This window comes from Mastacembelus armatus, chromosome 13 (genome assembly GCF_900324485.2).
Source record: "Mastacembelus armatus chromosome 13, fMasArm1.2, whole genome shotgun sequence".
In the NCBI taxonomy this organism is placed as follows: Eukaryota; Metazoa; Chordata; class Actinopteri; order Synbranchiformes; family Mastacembelidae; genus Mastacembelus; species Mastacembelus armatus.
Window position 1 is genome coordinate 23524242 of NC_046645.1, and position 23109 is coordinate 23547350.

The 23109-nt window shown below is 43.1% G+C and overlaps 1 protein-coding gene across 1 annotated transcript in view; it reads left to right on the forward strand.

Annotated features, from left to right (window-relative positions):
* sptbn4b (spectrin, beta, non-erythrocytic 4b) overlaps positions 1 to 23109 on the forward strand; it is a 68799-nt gene that overhangs the window by 23453 nt on the left and 22237 nt on the right. Inside the window, exons 19-25 of the mRNA XM_026298615.1 lie at positions 6189 to 6429; positions 6741 to 6899; positions 7228 to 7358; positions 7479 to 7704; positions 11213 to 11415; positions 12883 to 12973; positions 17072 to 17218. Coding sequence (XP_026154400.1) covers positions 6189 to 6429; positions 6741 to 6899; positions 7228 to 7358; positions 7479 to 7704; positions 11213 to 11415; positions 12883 to 12973; positions 17072 to 17218 — 1198 coding nt within the window. The remainder of the gene's footprint in view (positions 1 to 6188; positions 6430 to 6740; positions 6900 to 7227; positions 7359 to 7478; positions 7705 to 11212; positions 11416 to 12882; positions 12974 to 17071; positions 17219 to 23109) is intronic.

The window sequence follows — 23109 nt, forward strand, 5'->3', positions numbered from 1 at the left end:
TATTTTGAAAACTCACACCTGGTTTGGTCACCCACTCATCTACAGCCACTTGATTATGTAATTGAGTTCACCTGTTCTCTCTCCTCTGGCCACAGCATACATACCTCTCCACAGCCACAGACAAGCTGCCAGATTGGGCCATCTTGAGTTTTTTCCCTCCATGGATATTTAGTTTGCTCTTTTCTGTTGGAGGAGTTTACTGTTAATAATCACAATCTCTGGATTTTCTGAGTTGTGTTGTACCAGATCATCTGGAAACCTTTGACCAAGGAAACTACGCCACCAGATCTTGCTCTGTGGAACTACAACTGGACTCCAGTTCCCATCTGCCTCGCCTCCTTTGGTGTTACCAGATCCAGGCTGGGGTAGTAATCAACCCTCCAATAAACGCTTCGGTTTACATTCCACCTCCTGACTAATCTATCAGCTGCACCCAGTACCCTTTCCATAAAGAACGAATAAAAACTTTACATCTGTGTTGTGGTGTCTGGCAGTTTACTGGTCCTCATTCCACCCGGTTCATTACAGTACAATCTGGCCACTATGGACCATGCCTCACTCACTCAGTCACCATGGTGCACTGGTACTGAGTCTGCCATTCAAGTCCATGAGGGAAAGCTTAGCAATATTGCTCAATCTGTTGATCTTGTCTCTGCCCAATTAACCCGGGTACTTCAGGCTTTGTCTTTCAGGGATGCATCTACCATTCCCCTACCTGTCTCACCACCACCACCCAGGCAAAGTGAAGGTCCCAATCCCAAGCTTTCCCCTCCAGCCAGATATTGTGGTGAGCCAGGACTGAGCCGTTCCTTCCTCACACAGTGTGACATCAGTTTCTCATTGCAACCATCCACCTTTCCAACAGAGGATGCCAAAGTCGCCTATGTTCTCTCCTTACTGGGAGATAAGGCAGGATTATGGGGAACAGCAGCTTGGCGGAGACAGGACAATTTTTGTAAATCAGTGAAGGAGTTTGGTGAACAGCTGTCACGACTCTTCGACCCTGTACGGCCTGAGGTAGAAGCCATGCATCATCTAGCTGAGTTAAAACAAGGGAATCGACCCCTGTCAGATTATGTAATCCAATTTCGTACCTTGGCAAAGGACAGCTTATGGGACAAGGCTGCCCTGTATGATCCTTTTTATTTGGGGTTAAATGACAGATTGAAAGATGACCTAGCTCATCAGCCCAAGCCCAGACTTAGATGACCTAATCGAAGTAACCTCACATCTAGATCAACGATTCCAAGAACGACAGTATGAATGAAAACAATCCCGGCAACATGTGTATTCACAGTATGCACTACCTCCTCATAAGACCTCTGTGCCAGAATCAGGAAATAACTCACCCAGGCCAGAGCCTATGCAATTAGGGTGCAATAAGTTAACCCAAACAGAGAGGGAGTGAAGATGCACGATGAAACTGTGTTTTTACTGTGGGGTACCCGGACACTTGGTGCAAAGTTGTACATCAAAAGACCAGGCTCAGTAGGGGGAATGAAGACCCTACTGACAAACATTGATCAAAAATATGGTCTCACGATCCCTCACCACAGTCACTATTGGTGCAATCACTCACCAACAACAGGTACAGGTCCTCATTGACTCCGGAGCACTAATTTCATGTCCCAGTCCATGATAAATCTGCTCCATCTTGAGACTGAACACCTTTCCCAAATCCTCCAGGTGAGAGCTCTTAATGATACCATTTTGCAACAAATCAAGTTTATAACAAAACCAGTCTTCATGTCTATAGAAAATCATCAAGAGTATGTCTCATTCCACGTCATAGACTCACCGCTCTCATCAGTAGTCTTGGGCATTCCCTGGTTACAGCTTCACAACCTTCACCTGGATTGGGTAACAGGCAAAGTTTTGGGGTGGAGCCCTTCCTGCCATATCGCTTGTCTTCGCACCGCACTAAACCCCACACCCTCTCATTCACAGGATACATACGATCCAGACCTGACTGAAGTCCCCAGAGTGTACCATGACTTCCAGGATGTTTTCAACAAGACTCGTGCTACCTCACTACCCCCACATCGACCCCACTGCGCCATTGAACTTTTGTCTGGCACAGAGCCTCCCAAGGGACCCCTCTACTCCCTCTCAGGACCTGAAAAGGACGCCATGCAACAATACATTCAGGATTCCCTAGCTGCCGAAATCATCCGACCATCCAGATCACCAGCTGGAGCTGGATTCTTTTTTGCTGATAAAAAGGATGGAGGACTTAGGCCATGCATAGATTACTGAGGACTCAATGACATCACAATAAAAAACCGATACCCCCTGTCATTCATATCATCTGCCTTTGAATTATTACAGGGAGCCAAGATATTCACCAAGTTAGGTCTCCGCAATGCATACCATCTCCTCCATATCAGGGAAGGTGATGAGTGGAAGATGGACTTCAACGTTCTTATGGCACATTATGAATATCTAGTGATGCTGTTCGGGCTCACAAATGCCCCTGCCATCTTCCAAAACCTGGTCAATGATGTGTTGAGAGATATGCTGAATAGGTTTGTCTTTTTCTACCTCAACAACATTCTCATATACTCCCAGTCTGAGACCGAACACTTTCATCATGTCAGAGCTGTACTACAGACTATTACAAAACCAACTGTATGTCAAGGTTGAAAAATGTGAGTTCCACACGCACCGGACATCCTTTTTAGGGTTCATGTCAGCACCAGGAAAAATCACCATGGACCCCTCTAAGATTCAGGTGGTAAAGGACTGGCCACTACCATCAACCCGTAAGCAATAACAAAGTTTCCTAGGGTTTGCCAACTTATACCGTAAATTCATCAAGAACTACAGTATCATAGCATCTCCTCTTCACAGACTCACCTCCCCTCATGGAGACGTCTCACATGTCTATCGATTTCGTTACCAGCCTACCTACCTCTCAAGGTATGAACACCATAACAATTGGTGACTGTTTCTCCAAGATGGTGTACTGTGTTCCACTCCCTCAATTACCCTCAGCTTCAGCCACAGCCCAGGTTCTAGTAGACCATGTTTTCTGACTCCATGATGGATCCCACAGGACATCGTCTCTGACAGAGGCCTACAATTCATAGCCAAGTTCTGGAAGGAGTTCTGTAAATTGTTGGGAATAACTGTTAGTGTATCTTCCGTCTTCCACCCCCAGACTAATGGACAAACAGAGAGGCTAAACCAGGAGTTGGAAACAGGCCTCTGTATTAACTGCTCTAGAGATCCCAACTCCTGGGGAACCTCAGAGCCATTTGGCATGGAGAAGAGCCAGACAAGCTCTCCTGAGCTCAGTGTCCAGCTATGTACAGCAGGCAAATAAGAGAAGATGACCAGCACCTGTGTACAAACCAGGACACGAGGTATGGCTATTTTCTAAGGACATCCCGCTTAAGGTGGAATGCCCCAAACTAGCCCCCGGTATATTGGCCCATTTCCTATAACCAAGGTTATAAACCCAGCTGCTGTCCGACTCCAGTTACCCAGGACACTGCGCATACATCCCATGTTCCATGTCTCCTGAGTGAAACCAGTCAGAACGAGCCGTGTGATGATCAGCAGCTTTACTTCCTGTTTCATGCTCTTATTTTGAAAACAAAGCCTGGTTTGGTCACCCACTCATCTACAGCCAACTTGATTATGTAATTGAGTTCACCTTTTCTCTCTCCTCTGGTCACAGCATATATACCTCCCCACAGCCACAGACAAGCTGACAGATTATCTGTAATTCACTCAGCCAAGGTGTCTACAGTGAAATTGGTTCGTCTTGCACCGATCTGGTCTATGCGGCCTGGCCCTTGTAAGCTGCTGTTCACGAAAACCTTTATCTTGTTCCACCCATGCCAAGCTATGTAGAAGAGAAAGAGGAGTGTTTTTTGCCCACGAGGAAATGTTTGATCCCAAGTTACCCTGCAGTAGGGTGACATCTTGTACTGATTTTCTTAGTTGTGTTGTACCAGATCATCTGGAAACCTTTGACCAAGGAAACGCCACCAGATCTTGCTCTGTGGAACTACAACCTGGACTTGCTCTGTGGAACTACAACCTGGACCCCAGTTCCCATCTGCCTCGCCTCCTTTGGTGTTACCAGATCTAGGCCGGGGTAGTAATCAACCCTCCAATAAACACTTCGGTTTGCATTCCACCTCCTGGTTAATCTATCAGCTGCACCCAGTACCCTTTCCATAAAGAATGAATAAAAACTTTACATCTGTGTTGTGGTGTCTGGCAATTTCCTGGCCCTCATTCCACCTGGTTCATGACACAGTTATAGTCCACTAATAAATGCACAAAATGTAATTGTAAAATTTAAATCTAGAGTTATTGTAGTGCGGTTAAAAAAGACTCTGAAACACCTAAGAGTTGGGAGGGTATGTTAAAAGTCCATTTCTGGTGGACATGTAAATGAAACAGTGAAGTAAAGTTAAAAAAAATATTTAGAAAATGTAGCTACCTGCCTGATAATCAGAGCACTTGTTTATCAAATCACTATCATTCTTTTCTGCGGGGACAGGGGAGGAGTAGGTGTGTGGAGAGGGAAGTGGAGGAAGTCACCTGAGATGCAGAAAAGAAGAAAGTTTGGAGGGACTGTAATTATTCAGGGGAATTCATGCTCCAGGTTCCTGTGCGTTTTGTTCTGATTGTGTTGTGATAAAGTGACATGTTTTAAATTTGCTTTTGACAAACATCTCATGTCCTGTTCTGTCTAACTCCCAACTGCCTTCTGGTCTTCCTGGAGCATGACCTCGGTGCCCAAGATATAAATTGAAATGCGTCACTTTTGCATGTCTGCTGCGCTGGTCTGTCTGTCTCTGTCTGGCTGATGTGTTTATCTGCAGTAACATTCGGCCACGTCCAACCACAGATGGGATTGGCTTTTTTATCTGATTCTGTTATATTCGTTGACCGCTGTTATGTCTGGCACCAGTGTTCATGATGGCCGGGTATCCATGAGTCTTGTGACCCTGGCACAGAGTGTCGGTCTTGGAGCGACCATCTGTGCTGGCTGCCTCAGTCAAGACACGGCCAGTCGAGAGCACTTGTCCCACAAATATAAACAGACATGCAAATGAAACACATTTCTCTTCTGATGGACTTCTCTCATATTAGTTATTAAATTCTGTTTTAGTTTTAGAACAGTAACTACATAATATCTAAATAATATTTCTATCTAATTGAAACAGCAAGAAATGATTGTAAACAGAAACATGTAACAGTACCTTTAGTGAAATATTTTCACTGTGTAACGTGCATAGTTTTGTACTATATTATATTAATCCTACCTTTTAAATAGCTTTTTAGCTTTTCCTATTTCTCTTGCTTCTGTTCTAATTAGCAGCCATAGTAAATAATCACAGTTAATGACAGTGGAAACATAAATATAAAGTGGCAATAACTTTACTGATTTTGAGATGAAATGTTTAGTATTACAATATTGCTTTATTTTTAGGTCTTTTGATTAATAATCATCAAGATTGATATTAGCAAACCTTCATTGTTATGCTTCAAAAAAATAATACTGCATTCTATTATACTCACAAATACATCTCTCATTGTGTGTGGAGCAGCGACCCTCCTCACTCACACCTCAGCTCCCCAGTCACCACTGGTGAAATGCTGGTGTCATTTATAGGACGATTTTTGCAGCTCTGAGGTCAGCGTCACTGAGCTGTTTCCGTCGTGCCCGCTGAGCATTCTGTCTGCCTCTCAGTGACACTGCCATTACCTCATTACAGTCACAAGGGTCTGTGTGTGTGTGTGTGTGTGTGTGTGTGTGTATGTTTCTTGGCTGAATATGGGTGTGTACTGAGACCTGCTGGTCTGGAGAATGATCAGGAGAACATATTGTATGTTGATATGTAAGCAGAAGAGGCCTGGGCTGAAAACCACAGCAGATGTGTCTCAAATATATTGTGGCTGTTCATATCATGCAGGTTGTCTCTTCTCAATGTCAAGTTTAATGTCAAGGGCAGCAGATCTTAAGAGAATCTGAAATACAAAATAAAAGCACCAGTATCATTTTCCTGAACGTTTATCTTTTCCATCTCATTAGACTGCGTAAGTACAGCATTTCTCCATGACCTAGTGGTTAAATCCTATCAGTTGTGATATTTCTCAGTTGATATGTTGTTGGTTTTGTTTTTATAAGACCTGTTCTCTGTCCTGTCTGTGTCCCATCGTACCAGATGGAACAGCATTGTGGAGCTGGTTGAGCAGAAGAAAGATCAGTTGGACTCGATGTTACGCCTGCAGAACTACCTGCTGGAGTGTGCTGAGATCAAGTCCCAGATCCAGGACAAAAGAAAAGCCATCGATGCCACGCAGTACGTGCGCAGTGATCTGGGAGGAGTCCTGGCTTTGCAGAGACGCCTCTCCACCATGGAGGGAGCTCTGTCTGTCCTGGAGCCCAAACTACTTCATCTGCAGGTAGGAAAGCACAGTGACTGTAGAAACACTTGAGAAAGCACTTATTTAAAGGTTTTACTGTCATATTACCATGTAAATTAAAAATTGCAAATAAAAATAGCATTGTGGCAGTTTTAAGCTACCATTATCTACCCGTTTATTTTTCCTTTTCTTTTCTTTTTCTATTTACTACAATCAAATCACTCTTACTGCTACGAGAAAGTTTGAATGCACCAGCAAATGTAAACACAGAGTTAAAAAAACATAGCAGGTACAAACTGTAGACTAAAAGACCAGAATTACCGTAATGCAGTATCTGTTTGGTGATGCAGGAGGAGGCAGAGCATCTGGCCACCGCTCATCCTGGTCGGGCCATGGAGGTTCTTGTCCAGTTTGATGGCATCAGTGTGGAGTGGGAGGAGCTGAAACGCACCTTACAAGGCTGTGAGGACTCACTGATGGTGGCTAGCAGGTTGCAAAGCTTCATACAGGTACAAACAAGTAGTTCATTCACCAGGAAGAAATCCATTACGCTGATTGATTTTCAGTGATAATCAATAGGAACTGCAGCAACATGTTTCTGAACTGGCATCTTTCACCACCTCCGTTCCCTCGGTAAATAAAATAAAATGAAAGTAAATCCCTCCCCTTGCAGTTTCTGATTGGCTGAACACACCTGATCCAGGTAATCAGCAGTGGATAGGGCAGGAATAGTTGGAAAAAAAAGGAAGGACAGTGTACCTCAAGGACTGGAGTTGGAGACCTCTGGTGTAGACTAACAGCAGAATTGATGAAATGTAAATCATGTCTCTCTGACAGGACCTGGACTCGTTCCTCACCTGGCTGGTCCAGACGCAGACAGCTGCCGCTTCAGATCAGTTGCCCAATGACCTTGAGGAGGCCGAGAGGCTGATCAACAAACACGCTGCCGTCAAGGAGGAGATCGGACAGTGAGTTAATGAGGGACAAAAGGCTTATTCTTTGTTTTGAACTATCCTATGTTACCTAAAAAGTCCTAAAGAACATAGCAGTTTTTTGGAGATCAGGGATCTCTGCTGTTGTCTGTGCAGTTATGAAGAGGACTACGAGCGCCTGCAGGCCATGAACGAGCTGCTGGAGTCAGAGGATGCTCCGCTACCTCAGGCTGCCCTGCAGCAGTGGCTCCAGAAGCTCGATGTTGGCTGGAATAAGCTACTGGAGATGTGGGAGAGCAGGAGAGAAGTTCTGGTCCAGGCTCACATTTTCCACCTGTTCCTGCGAGACGTTAAACAGGCCGAGTCGTTCCTCAACAACCAGGTGAGACAAAGAAAGACTAAGCAGTTGATCAGCATTAAGAAGGGGCATCTCCAGGAAGCTCTTCTAGCATTTTTTTTAGGTACCCTAGTATGATGCTTGGCAGCCAGATGGAAGCATCTGCTGTATGTTGTGTGTGTGATGTGCTTTTATGTGGCTGTGTTTTACATTGCAGCTTTTAGGTGATGTCTTTCAGAATGAGTCTGGCTGCCACTGATAAGATAGGATAAGATAAGATAAAATAAGATAAGATGTGGGGAAATTCAATTGTTACCACAGCTACAGGGGGGCAGTCGTGGCCTAATGACTAGGGAGTCGGACTTGTAACCTGAAAATTGCAGGATTGAGTCTCACGTCCGGCAGGAATTGTCGGTGGCACAGAGTGAATAGCCAGTGCCCTGTCCACCTTCAATACCACGACTGAGGTGAGACCCTTGAGCTTGAACTGACCCCCAACTGCTCCCCGGGCGCCGCAGCATTGGCTGCCCACTGCTCCAGGTGTGTGTGTGCGTGTGTGTGCGTGTGTGTGTGTGTGTGTGTGCGCACTTGGGTGGGTTAAATGCAGAGCATTTTGGGTTACCATACTTGGCCATATAAGTCACTTTCACTTTCACTTTCAGTACAACAGTAAGGTGCAAAGAATGAAAATTAAAAAGTGTGCAAAATGTGTGCAGAGATTTAACTTTTTACAAATGTACAAAATATTTACAAATAAAAATGCTATATATAATATGTCTAAAATAAAATAAACTACACAAGATAAGCTAATATGAGATTGATTGGTTGTATAATCTAACAGCGGTGGGAATGAAAGACCTGCGGTACCGCTCCTTCCTTCATGGAGGGTGTAACAGTCTTCCACTGAAGGAGCTGCTCAGCGCCGCCACTGTCTGATGCCGTAGATGAGAGGTATTGTCCACGATGGATGTCAGCTTGGCCAATATCCTCCTCTCACCCGCCTTCTCCACAGAGTCCAGTGGACAGCCCAGGACAGAACCGGCCCTCCTGACCAGCTGTCTTTTTCTGTCCCTGTCTGTGCTGCTTGCTCCCCAGCAGACCACGGCGTAGTGGATAGCAGAGGCAACCACAGAGTCATAAAATGTCCTTAAGAGAGGCCTGCACACTCCAAAGGACATCAGTCTCCTCAGAGGGTGGAGGCGACTTTGACCCTTCTTGTACAGGGCATCGGTGTTATTAGTCCAGTCCAGACCTTATGGTTTAGGTGAACGCCCAGGTACTTGAAACTGTCCACTATCTCAATTTCTGAGCCCTGGATGCTCACCGGTGTGTGATGTGGTGTCCTCCTCCGGAAGTCGATCACCATCTCCTTCGTCTTACTGGTGTTTAAGCACAAGTGGTTGCACTCACACCAGTCCACAAAGTCCATGATGACTGACCTGTACTCCAGCTCGTTCCCCCCAGACACACAGCCAACAATGGCCGAGTCATCTAGAATTTCTGGAGATTACAACTGCTAATGCTGTCCGGACCTGCAACTTTCCTGGTTTTTAGCCGCCTCAGTGCTCTCCTGACCTGATCTGAAGTTAAGGAGAGGGGGGTGGAGTGGTGGGCAGAGATGGGCTGGTTATGGGGGCGGGTGTATCCGCTGGACTGTAGATGTGTGAAGTGGGGGGAGGAGGGCTGGAATCAAACCTGTTGAAGAACAGGTTTAACTCATTGGTCAAGCCATGGTCTTTATCAGCCGTCCCTGTGCCTCCTCTCTGTCCATGGCCAGAGATGGTCTTCAGGCCTCTCCACACGTCTCAAACGTTGTTCGGCTCCAACCGCTCCTCCAGCTTCTTCCTGTAGCTGTTCTTGACCTGTCTGATCTTGTACTTGAGTTCATGCTCAACTCTCCTCTGCTCCTCTCTGTCCCCTGAAATAAAAGCCCTCCTCTTCTTTGCCAGCAGGGCTTTAAGCTCAGGGGTCACTCAGGGCTTGTTGTTAGAGAAACACCGCACCCTCCGGGTCAGTACCGTGTTCTCCACACAGAAGTTGATGTAGTCTGTGATGCGGTGTCTCAGGCTGTCGATGTCTTCTCCATGAGAGCTACAGAGTGTCTCCCAAGTTGTAGTCTGGAAACAGTCTCTCAGTCTTTCACCGGCCTCATCAGTCCACACTTTCACAGTCTTCATCTGTGCAGGTTCGCTTCTCACCTTGGGTGTGTATTCGGGGAGCAGCTGCACCAGGTTGTGATCAGAACAGCCAAGTGGGGGGAGGGGGTTAGAGTCGTATGCTTCCTTAACGTTTGCATACAGCAGGTCCAGCGTCTTGTTCTCCCTGGTGTGGCACTTAACGTCCTGGGTAAAAGTGGAGAGAATGGAGGAGAGTGAGGCGTGATTGATTGGGTGTGCATTTATTGTAACAAAATGGAAACTCTACTTGCTTTTGTCTGAATTCTGTCCATAATTTGTACTTTACTGTACAAGTACTTGGCTTGCAAAGCTCAGACTTGAATTTGAAGTCAGTTTAGATGCTGCATGAATTGAGATTATATTACTTTAACAAAATATGATATTGCAGGCATTGTCAAAAAAATTGTAGTGGCACAAATGATATTTCATTTTTAAAGTGTTGGTATGTTTAAGGTCCACTACCTTTTAAAGCAGATATCAACATTGTTACAGGATTTACCATAGCTGAATGATGATTATTCCTGCTGTGAGTTATAAAAGTATTTTTACATTTCCAGCTCTCTTGCAGCAGTTTTGTAATATAATCATCTTGTCATCATTTTTTCTGGTAAGTGTGACTGACATGTCCAGATCTGTAGATTATCCTGTGCCATGTGGTATAGACCAGTAGTCACAGAGGTTTGTTTTTGCAATCTGAAATGTCACAGACAGAGATTTCTCTTGACTCCTGTGTGTGCGTGTGCGTGTGTGTCCTTTGGTTTGCTAATAGATCAGGGACCAGGTCTCCTTATTAGCCTGGGGGCTGATTTAGAGAATTTAGATAGAGATTTGATTTGAATAGTTTAGTTTCAAAATGATTTGCAGAATGAAACACACTATAATGTTTTATCCCTGAACTCAGGGATGTTAGCTTTGTAGTGACTCAGCCAATTGGGGAAATATACAAATAGTTAACATGAACTATCATTTTTCTTCCTGATCCTAGAGCAAGATGGATGTAATACCAGGCTTTGAAAACAAAGGACGTATGGTCTGTATATGAAAAGTGGGAGTTTGCGTACAATACATATGGAAAAGGAGAGTACACGTTGCATAGTATTTTCAAAGTGTGATTGTCTACTCGCTTTAGGGTGAGATTAGGTTAAATTGACAATGTTAGTTGGTTTAACAACCAACACTGACTCTGTAAGAGTGAAATGGGTTGTTGCCCTTATGATTCTTCACCAGCCCATATCAGATGTAACCTGATTTTTCTTATCTGAACTGTGCTCATGTGATATTTTCCTGCGTATTTTGGGGTTTTTATTTTTTTGTTGCTTTTTGGCTGTGTTTCCTGAACTGAGAAATCACCTCCCTGCTCCTGTCTTTACCTCCAGGAGTCGGCCCTCGCCCACGTGGAGCTGCCCACCACGGTGGAAACTGTTGAAGCTGCCATAAAGAAACATAAGGACTTCACTACCACCATGGAGCTGAACCTGCACAGGATCAAAGCTGTGATCGAGGCTGGAGAGAGTCTGATCAGCCAGAACAACATCTACTCTGAGCGTATTAGGGAGCGTATCGACACCCTCGCCAACAGGTACCAGATACATAAAAAAAAACGAAAAGGCTAAAGACTTGGATTAAAGCCTAGACTCAGTGTTAGCTGATTTTTTTGTAATATATCACTACTTGCCTTGTTGTTTTCATGACGTATGAAGAGAAGCAGTATGAGTAGTATTTCATAGTAGCATGTAAGTGTTCTGCTGCATGTAAACATTAGATAAAGGAATACAGAGGAAAACATCTGGACTTTGGGATAAATATACAGAAGGACTCTAAGATGATGCTCCTCTAAGGTGTCTTTCATCAGGCACACTGAGTTTGGTTTAACCTGAACACCACGCACTGACCGAGTTCTCCATTAAGCTGATTCTAAAGGACAAAGCCCGACGCAGCTGCACACACTTGACACAACAATCTTAAAAAGGATAATAGCAGCTGAAGAATCTGAAGCAGAGGGACTCACAAGTATAAATGAAACAAAACACAGAAAACAGAGCCCAGTGTGTATGGGCCGCAACTGACACCTGACCATGAAATCTGTGTGAGAGCTGAGGCGGTGTGTGTGTATGTGTATGTGTATGCAGGCGTGTGCGTGTATGTGTTTGGGGGGTTGTTTAAATGGGGGGGTTGAATGCAGATCCTCACAATAGAAGAGGGGTCAACCTCCATATGGTTCTAGATTTCATTTACATGAATTAACTTGTGGGGCAGCACAGTGTCTTGGTTAGCACCGTTGGCTCATAGGAAGAAGGTTCCTGGTTCTAAACCCATCAGGGACCTTTCTGTGTGGAGTTTGCATGTTCTCCCTGTGCTTGTGTGGGTTTTCTCCAGGTACTCTGGTTTCCTCCCACAGTCCAAAAACATGTATGTCAGGTTGATTGGTGACTCTAAATTGCCCATAGGAGTGAGTGTGAGTGTGTGAGGTTGTTTGTCTCTATGTGGCCCTGTGATGGACTGGTGACCTGTCCAGGGTGGACCCCTGCCTTTCACCCAAAGAGAGCTGGGATAGGCTCCAGGAGATCCCTGGGACCCTGGTTAGGAATAAGCAGGTATAGATAATGGATGGAATTAACTCATTGTACATTTATTTGTACTACACTGTGACTCTGTGATAAATAATTTCACAGTGACATTTCTCTCTGATATTAAATCAAAGCTGTGAATGGTTCAAACTGTAATTGATGTTATGGTTGAATATACATAACACAGAAATATAGTATTTACATTTATTTTAAGTTGACAAATAAATCTCATGTTCTCAAACTATTACAAATGAATTAATGAGTTAAAACAAGAATGATCATATAACTACGTTTACTATAGTGACTCATAAATCCAAAAGTGTTTTCTTCATCGTTCTTCACTGTTGTTCTGCCTGTGAACAACTCCATCAACAAGATACAGGCTTAAAATCAGGCTTAAAATCCAGATAGATACAGTCACCCCTAAATCTGTCTAAATTTGTTGTGAGTTTATTGATCCCTTTTTGTCACTTTCACAGGGGAAACCAGAACAGAGAACTGGCCCAGCAGTGGCTGGAAAAACTCAACGACCAGTGGGAACTTCAGAGGTTTCTCCAGGATTGCCATGAGGTGAGAAACCTGCAGTTTTACTTTTAGAGAATTTCCACAAGGAAATATCCTTAAAATTTAATGTCACATTTTGGCAGCCTCTAGTGGCAACACAACATAACTCACACTCCTCCTGTGGTCAGAAAGAGAAATGTTGAAAAAATGATTTTCACATCAGGATCAACTTTTGTTCCATTTTGTCTCGACATAGCAATAGCTCCTGTTTATTTTTTATTTAATGATATCAGATTATCCTCTGCTGTTTGTAGTCAAAGCTTCACCTTGACATCACTTCTGTCAGAGGTTCTGTGGAAAATGTAAATACAATTTGACAATAACCACTTTTACCTTTATGTATGTTTTTAGAAGCTATCACCGTCAGGGTCTGCACCTCATGCACGTCCAGTTGTGTTGCAGGTTTTGCTCTCTCACCCTGCAGTCATTCTCTTCTTTCTGGGCCAAAATCTTGTTTAGTTTCAGCAACTTTCTCTCTTTGGCTCTCCTGAATAATTCAGCAGCACAGCTCTTCATCACTAATTCAATGTCTCTCGTTGCATATATGTGTGTGTTTGCGTGTGTGTCAGCATATATCTATCTGCCTACTCATATGTGGTCTGCATGCCTGCAGAAATACAGTATCCATGAGGAGTCCTCCCCAGCCGTGTGTGTGTGTGTGTGTGTGTGTGTGCGTGTGTGTGTCTGTGTGTGTGTGTGTGTGTGTGTGTGTCTATGTCTATGTGTGCATATATATATTGTGTGTGCGTGCGGAGTGAGTGCGTGTGAACGTGCGTGTGAGTGACACTGTCAGTGACCAGCTATGGAGTGACATGTGGCAAAAATCTGACTTTTGACCACATCTGTGAGTGGTGCAACAGGACTTTGTTAATGTTTTTTGTGAGATGCACCAGGTTCACCTTATTTTGTAGTTTTTACTGACTGGATGTTTATAGATGAACCAGTTACATTAGTTGTGATACAATCCATAGATGGACCTGTTCCTTTATGAGTACTTCATTTATTCTACTAAAATACAAGACAGTAAAGCACCATCATTAATTACAAAGCAGAACGTATTTATAAAAGGTTTGCCTTATTTTTGTGTTATATTTGTTATGTTGTTTTCATTGAACCATGTATTTATTTATGTATGTATTATACTGCACATCTGGTAAACAGCCAGGATCTCAATTCACTTGGTTAATTCACCCTGTAATTTTTACATAGTCTGGTCTTGGAGTTCCTGTGCTCACTCTGAACAATATCCAAGTCTAAAAATATTGAGAAAAAATACTTTTAGCTTCTTATATAATCTTAAAAGTCCATCTTCAATTTCTTTTCCACTTTATCCACAGTACAACTCCATGTTCAGGACAAAAGGAGCCTGAAGAAGTGAACCCAGTTAGAGCTTTTTACCCGGACTCACCTCTGGGTCTGTTTCGAGAAAAGAGCAGTGGCTGCATGGCTAAAAACATATAAATTATAAAAACATATAAAATACAGTGGCTGCATGTTTATAATATTTTTTCAGCATTTGGCAATTCATCTCCTTTATCTTCTTCATACAGCACCTGCAGTAGCATTAGTCCTGGACTCATCTGTGACATGTTTATAGAATATGTAAATTATTTTGTCGATTAATTAATTGTTAATTGTTTCTGTAGCTAAGGTTTTAGTCAATAAAATGGCAGAAAGCTCTGTCACAAGGTAACCTCTTCAAATTGTTTTTGTTCCACCAACAGTCCCCAGTCCAAAAATATTGAATGCTCAGCAAAAAAAGACTAAACATTGATCAGTTATTGAAATTTTCTTGTCTAATTTTTTAATGAACTAATTATTTTTGGTTCCACATATTCTAAACAACTTTCTTCAATTTGTCAAATGTCAAATAGTTTTATTATATAGCAAAGCTGAGAAGGTTTCTTGACATAAATTTTGTTAGATGGAGGCCAACCTGGTGATGGAGCCTGTATATGAGATGAGGCTTCAAATCGCTCTTTTCTCTTTAATCGCCCTCATCTTTGAGACTCATCCTCTTCTTTGTTTATACCTTTCTTTCCTTCTCACATCCTCGTTTTCCCTCTCCTCCTCATCTCCTCCTCCACTTATTCATTGTCTCCAACTTACCCCCCAACACTCCCTATGTCCGTCTCTTCATCCTTCAATTCATTTACAGTCTCAAGGGGGGCATCAGGCCATGACCCTCCTTGACCTGTGTAGTCATGACACCTGTGTGTGTGTGAGCTTGTGTGTTCCTGCATGTTCATGAGCACTCAAGTCTTAGTGTGTTTGTACACTTTGTATGTGTGTGCGCTAATGTGGGAGGTGCGTTTACTCGTGTTAGCCGGCGTGTCCTTACCTGTCTGCACCGTGTGTGACTGTGTGTTAACTTCAGTAAGAGGAGACAGCATGTTTTTGTCCAATCCTGTACTGTCTCCGTCACTCCTTCTCCTTTCTTTCCTTTCTCCTCTCTCTGAACCTCTCCTGTTTCTCTCTCTCTTTTCCCTGCTTTACCACTGCAGCAGCATCAGGCTGGAGACAGAGAGTACCACTGCCTGGGACTGCTGCATAGAGGAAGAGAGGGATGGTACAGGGGGATGCTGTTTGTAGTGTGGGAGGGGAAGAGTCAAACACAAGCAGCTACAGATGAGTCGTGAGCTCAGCTGTTAGTGGAGACCGGTGTGCTTCAGTCCATTAAAGGAGCCAGAAAATCTCAGCTTCAGTTTTTCAGTTTTTCTTTCCTCTCGCACTCACCCATCCTCCTGCTTTGAGACCATTTACAGCCCACCTTCCCCCTCCATCCCTGCCAGTTCAGCATCATTAGCCGTGACCGGTGAGCCTGGAGGCGCTGCCTGCATTCCCTGCCCCCTCACAATCCCAGTCTCGCTCCTCCCACTCCTCTCCTCCTCCACTCCATCTCTCCTCCAACCAGCCCGCTCGCTCACTCACTCTATCGCCTGCTTGCTGAAGGTGTGAGGCAGGGGAGGGGTATCCATGCACTGGCTCGGCTGCCTGCCATTTTATTGTTTTGGGAAAGAGGATTTTTTTCCCCTTCTTCTTCTCTCAGTCATTCTCATTCTTGCCCTCTCACTCATCACTGTTCCGCCCCCAAAGCTTCTTTCGCTTCTGGTTTAGTGAGTCCTCAGCAACACAGCAAAGAGAGAGAGGAGAGAGGGGAGCACAGCCTCAATCCTGAGTCTCCAGTCTGTCTCTTCAGCCTCCAGTATTATTGTTATTTACCCTCCTGCCTGGTGTTTTCTGCTCAGCACATCTTTCTCGTCGCTTGTTTGGCTCTCCAGAAGGCATCTCTCTTTCTGTATAGCTCTCTTTTTCATTTCCTTTTCCTCTCTCTTTTCATCGGGCTCTGTGGCAAAAAGCATCTTTGCATGTGTGTGACGGCAGACCAGCGAGGATGCGGATACCAGCGGCTGCCTGCAGCTGCCAAAACCCGGTGGACTGTTTCCATTAAAGACCGCTGGTAAAGGAGTTATTCGCTGTGCAGTGGGGTTAGGAGAGGATGGTATAGTTGCAGGTGGAGATGTTGCATGCAGGTGTGAGGATGTGGGTGACAAATAGATGAGGGTGCTGAAGCTGACCTGAATATGCTGGTGATGCTGTTAGCTTAGGCATGTGGCGTTTGCACATGTGGCGTTTGCCTCACACAGACACAGTCTTCCTCAGCAGATTTTAGGCTTCATATTTCAGTGGATAGTGGAGGTGTATGTGTGTTGATACTGTGGACCCTGCTCTGTAGCGTGAACATGTGAATTATTGCCACCATGCCTGTTTATATAGCAAATGTGTGTCTGCCTACATGTTTCTGCTTTGTCACATTAAATATATGTCTATGTGTGGGACTTTGTATTTCTCATTTTATATGTTATTCGCCTATTAAATAGCAATTTGTCTACATTTTTCACACAATAGAAGTTAATATAAACATATGTGTATGGAATCCAAGTCAGTGTATGACAGTTACAGTCAAAGATATGTTTTCTCTTGTGAGCTGGACACAATTTCTGCATTCACCTATCTGTATGTGTGTGTGTGTTTTTCTGTATCTTATGGTACCAACAGTATCTCTCCTTTCTCTCTCTCTCCCTTTCTGCCTCTCTCGGCCAGCTGGGGGACTGGGTTAGTGAGAAGATGCTGATGGCGAGGGACAGCAGCCGAGACGAGACCCAGAAGCTTCATAAGAAATGGCTGAAGCACCAGGCCTTTATGGCAGAGTTGGCCCAGAATAAAGATTGGCTGGACAAAATTGAAAAGGTGAGTGCTGCTGGTCGCCGAAAGGCTGAGAGATTTCCTGGTTTTCTGATGGTGGTTTTTTTTCCTCCTGATTGAAACTTCACAGGATCATTTTGTTGTTGAGTGAGTCTGATGACCTTTGACTCCTTGAAATGGAAAAAAAATCCTCAGTGGAAACATGGATTGTTTGTGTATAATAGGTATAGTAGGTTAGTGTTTTCTTTTGTCAGCAAGCAGTCAAGATACAAACATTGAGAAGGAATAATGTGGAATATTAGTTCAGACTCTACACGTCATAAACAAAATTGGTTCTGGAGTCTTTTTGACCAGTGCTCCTGCAGGTGCACAGATAATTTGGCATTTGTGAAGCCTTGTTGTCACTGCGTGTGTTGCTCACACATCAAGGTGCTGAACATCAGGCTTCTTTGTAGAATCATTATAACAGATTTGCATTTATGATTATGTGTGTTCAGAGATAAAGTCTGTATTCATCAGGTGATTACATTATTCTGTCTATCCCCTAAAGGTGAGAAGGGCATTTCAATGAGTTTACACTTTAAAGAGCACTTAATATCAAGAGATGAAGAGACAGAACAACAAATGGAAAGATGCATGTCTTTATGTGGATGTTTACAGTAGATGTCAGCTAGCTCACCATGCTATTAGTGTTAGGGTTAGGGTGACTCTTGTGAATGAATTATATCACAATAGCTGTGTCTGGAAAGATTTATAGCAGCAGTTTTGCCACTTAACCTTTGCTTTTTAGCATCATTTTAAATAGAAGCGACCTCATTAGTCTGCATCACTCAGTCAAAGCTGTACAGTCTTTCATTACCTAAGGCCAAATTTTAGATGGATAGTCCCTGTAAAAAACGCTAAAGCTCTAAACTTAGTTAATCAAAGCGTAACAAAGCCAGTGGCAAGGACAGAAGAGATTACAGAGGGGCTTTATATAATGAAAGCAGCACTGTAACCTTCACCACTGCTCTGACCTGATAGGATCTGTTTCATATTAGGGAGCTTTAAACAGCACATCAGCTTCTTGTCTAAAGCTGCAGTCGACACACATGTAATTGGGTTAGCCAGCCGTTCTCCATCAGCAAGCCAGGGTTTCATTGGGTTGACTTTGTGCTGTTGTGTTCACGCCTCTGACTGGCTGCTGTGACGTGAACCTGGATGTGTAAAATCATTACTGGTCAGTAGAGCTGTAGTTCACTGCCACATTTCCTCAGGCTGTCTCAGTCTCATCACTGATGTGTGATCCTATTTTAGGCAAAGTTGCACGTAGTGTTGTGTGTGTGTGCCTCAGTGTTTGTCCTGTGAGAGATGGCAGAAGTGGTAATTGAATGACATTTGCTTGTGTTATAATACTACAGATGGCCCTAGATATAATGTTGCTACATATATGATCCATAGATTTCTACAGGTCACCAGCCTAATTGCTTTATTTGTAACTGAGGCCTGTGAAGTGTTTTGATCACCAGAGTGACTGAACACTTCCTCTGGAAAATGAGTAATCACAGATCATGCATATACTGAAACAAGACAATATATAAAAGGGGAGATTAATATATATATATAAGGTGATATAATACCCACTTTTCTATCTGGGTATTATTTGTCATGGTCGACATGACTCCTGAGTTAGTTTTTTTTATCTCATGTCTTTCTGACCTGCTGATGCTGTTTCAGGTGGTGGTTTCATGTATAAAGTTGATGGATATCATTCAGCATCGTCACTGTGCATATTAACATTGCAATATTAGATACAATATGTGATGGCACTCAGTGAGGAATAGTGAGTGGCGGCTGACTTGCTGTGTTTCAACAGGACACATGGACACTGATGGACCCATATGGGGTGTTACAGAAAATCAAACCTGTGACTGTTTCATTAGCACGCTGCGACTCTGTCTGGTGGGGTGTATGGTATAAACAAATCTTGGCAGTGCATCTGTTCTGAGGAAAGCCAAAGAGTTGCTGTATTTTTAGTGAAGAAACATTACACTGACTTATTATCATCAAGCTTAGCACTTGTGCTATGAACTGAAGCATTAAATGGCTACTGTGTGTATCTCAGTCATAAAAACTCTCATCATAGCTTTACTGTGATGGTGCATATAGTGTGGTCGACTGCAGCATATAGCTCAGTCCCCTGCAGTCTCAGACTGGGCAGGGCTGAAGCTGAGCTCCTTTGGTGGAAGCAGAGTAAACAGAACCAAGGCACAACACACACCGTACTGTAAGACAACGTTTGACATGGTTAAGGAAATGGTTCAAATGGTTCGGAGGGGTAGATGGAGCCATTAGATGTATGTATATGGACCACAGCTCTGTGTAGTAACCCTGTCACAGTGAATGTGTTCAGTGTAAATCAACAGCCTTCCAGTCCAGATATATCAACCTTTCAGAACAAAACAGCCTTTAATGTTGATTTCCCTTTAAAAATTTCAGAACAGAAAACCTTTAAAATAAAACAGTGAGTGCCAAGTATTATATCATCTCTCAGCCCCTGTCCAATCAGCACACTGATCACTGTAGTGCTGTGATGTCCACACAGGTATTTATCTTCACCCACTACATGAAGAGGAGCCAAGCTGTGAGCAGACACAGCCAAAGCTGCTCATTATGTCTAATTACTTTATGCCTGATTGTGCAGCCATGTCTCTCTGTTTCTTCTTCTATGGTGGACACTGTGAAGTCTGTGTGTGATAAGGTGTATTAGTCTGGCCATGTGCATGCCTATAATGTGGACTTGATGATGTGGAAAGATTGGTTTGATTGATGTGTAATAGTACACAGTGATATCATGTGTGGTCAGAGAGCACCAGGTTGTTTCCCTTTGTCATAGGTCATATTCTGAGACAGAGGTGGATTACTGTAAGATGTTTACAGGAGGAGAGAGATGCTGATAGAGGAAAAACACTCATTTATAGCTGTATTTACAATATATATGCCTGCAAACGATAATATGTGATTTGTAAATGTATGATAATAGACCAAATTATAAGTTCCTATTGTGCATTTGCATTATTTTCAGAATTAATATGACTAATTGGGATGATTAACATAGACAGCTATTCAATAGTGGCTTTCGGTTGTCTAAAAAAGATCTCAGATCAGCTGTTGCTCTGATGTATAATGGAGCCTGTTAGTTTTTACTCCCACGAGCTGAAGTATCAGAGTACTGCTAAGTGCATTTCTTTGTTTTCATCTTCAGATGACAGTATGTAATTTGGCTGACACTCAATCCAAAATTCATACTCAAATCTTACACTACTCAAAGAATACTGAAATCTGTAAATATTAATTTCATTCTTTTTTATTTTACCAATTTGAATATTTGATATTTAAAATAAAACATTAAGAAAATATGATGTAACAAAATTACAGTGCTGATGCTTAAACCTGATAACATAAAAGGTTGATCTGCATTTGAATTTTATTTTTATTTCATTAGAGGAACTGACCTTATGGGACGAAAGAAAAGGTGCATGCAACTTTTTTTTTTTTTCTCCACTGGTCTTCGACCAATTTTAGACCATAACAATGAAAAGATTTTTGGAAAATGTGGGACGTTTTAGCTCGTCATTGTTTCTTCAAAGAAGCCTTTCAAGGTCAGGAGTTGGTGTTAGGGTTGGTGATATGATGGTAGGTCAGGATTATATTATCCCAGTGTACAAGTGTGTATGGGTGTTTTGATGCGTATCCAGCTCTAGTGATCCCTGCTTATCCTCTTCAGGAGACTGTAGTGACACCAGGTTGTCTAGCTGTTGGCAGATGGACAACATTTATCTTCTGAAGACATATGAGCGCAGTCGCCATGTTCACCCCACATGCCTGCTCTGCATACTGAAAATTTCAGCTTACAATTTTTGTGCAAGATAACATTTCGTCCTTTTGTGTGATGCTGTAGGTCCAGATATGAATTCCATTTGTATTTTCTAATGAGATTTTAAATGCTTTTTGATTAAAATGGGTTAGATAAGGAAAACAACAAAACTGTGTGGGTGTTAGAGCTAATTGTGATCTTTTTCATTGTGGTACAGACACTCTGCATTTTGTGTCCTGCTTGTATTCACCTGTTTGTGTACTCTGAGAGTCTCCAGTCTATTTATGTCATCAGGTAAGAACCGCTCTCTGCCGTGAAGGACTCTGGGAAGCACATCATCTGTTTTTAGGGTAGCTTCAGCCATCTGTGAGTGTATCTGTGTAACATGTAAAACAGTATGCTTGAGCTTTTACCAGGAAACAGAATAAGTGATTCAGCATGTTTTGATTCCCTTCAAAATCTCTGCTTCAACATGATGGCACTAAACCTCATGTGAGTGCATGTGCTGTGGTTAATGCTCAATTATTTAGGAAGAACCTCAAGAAACTAAACACACTGAAGTTAAATATTTTTTCTCTGCGTTGGGGCATAACATAAAAACTGCAGGTGTGATTACATCCTGATAATCTTGGCATCCTGGTTTTCAGTTCCATCATTGCCACACAGCTGATGTTCTGTCATTAAAAATGAAATGTATGCACATTTTGATTAGGTCTTTTAATTTTTTTGACATTTTTAAATAATGTCTAATAATAATTAAAAAGTGTGGTTGTGGTCCCATGGTCTCTGAGCCCTTGGAAATGCTGGGAAAAAACAACTATGAGTATAAATCTCTTCCCTCAGCAGCTATTGACCATTGAGCAAGACACCATCGAGTGCGTTTGTCTTTGTGTCAGCCATAGGGCTGTGTGATCACATGTCTGAAAGGATGTAATTGTGTAAAAGAAAGACTGAACCAGTGTGTGGGTGAGTGTGGGAGATGGGGGACACCCCAGCAGAGGAGACCTGTTTGGATGATTATCATGCATCTCATGTGCTGTGTCAGTCTGATGGCCTGCTGTCAGCCTGACGTCTGACAGCTGGCGGCAGCTGGACCAACGTATTTCCTCTTTCCTGTGTGTGTGGTGGTTGCCAGGCGACAGCTATCCAATCCCTTCTCCCTTCTTCTGGTCTTCCCACCTCTGTTCGTACAGCTCGTGTGTGAAGGTCATTCCTCCTTCCTCCCCTTCTCTCCGTCAGTGTCAGTCCTCTGCACTCTAACCAGGAATCAGGTTGAGCTTTGGGAGGAAGTGATGTAAAGCCGCTTTGGAGTATTGAGATTGGCTACAGCATTGGTGTTAATGTAGTGTAGATCAGAGGGCCAAATCTAATAAGCTGAGGTTTGCAGTGTTCTGAATGTGAAATGCAATGTTTAATCAATAACTGCTGTTCTGTTGCTGCAGGATGACTGGGCTCCCTTAGTGGGCCAGATAAACAGAGCTGAATGTACACTATGTGGGTCACTATGGGAAACTATGACCAAATTTGTGAACATTTGTTTTGACAGAGGAAAGATTAATACTGTGACATTTCCGGAGACAAAACAAACCAGATACATTTTGTTGAGCCACTTCACCAAAACTAGAACCTGTTTTTTTTTTTTTTCTATTTACAGAGCTAGACATCTGTGTGCCAGTAGCCTGCACACCTTTAGGAGTTGTGCTGGTTGTAAAGACATGGCTAGTCATTCTGTAATGTCTGTAATGTAACTCTGCACTAGACACTGGCAGTTATAGCTGATTTGCTTCAGTTGCAGCAGATTATGTTTATATGTGTGTGAGTATGTGGAGGAGTGTATGAGTGCACGGTGAAAATGCTGTTTCCCCCCATGCAGTAGCCTAAACCCACAGGGCTTTGGGCCTTCTCTCTTCTTATGCTTGATAATTAATTGCCTTCATTAACTCATTAAGAACGACAATCTCAGCTTCTGCTGCCCTGATCCGACTTAACAGATAAATACCGATGAAAAGAATGAACTACGAATTGACTTGATGATTTAACAGTGCTCTAATGAAGCATCCGTCTGTCCACTATCTACGCC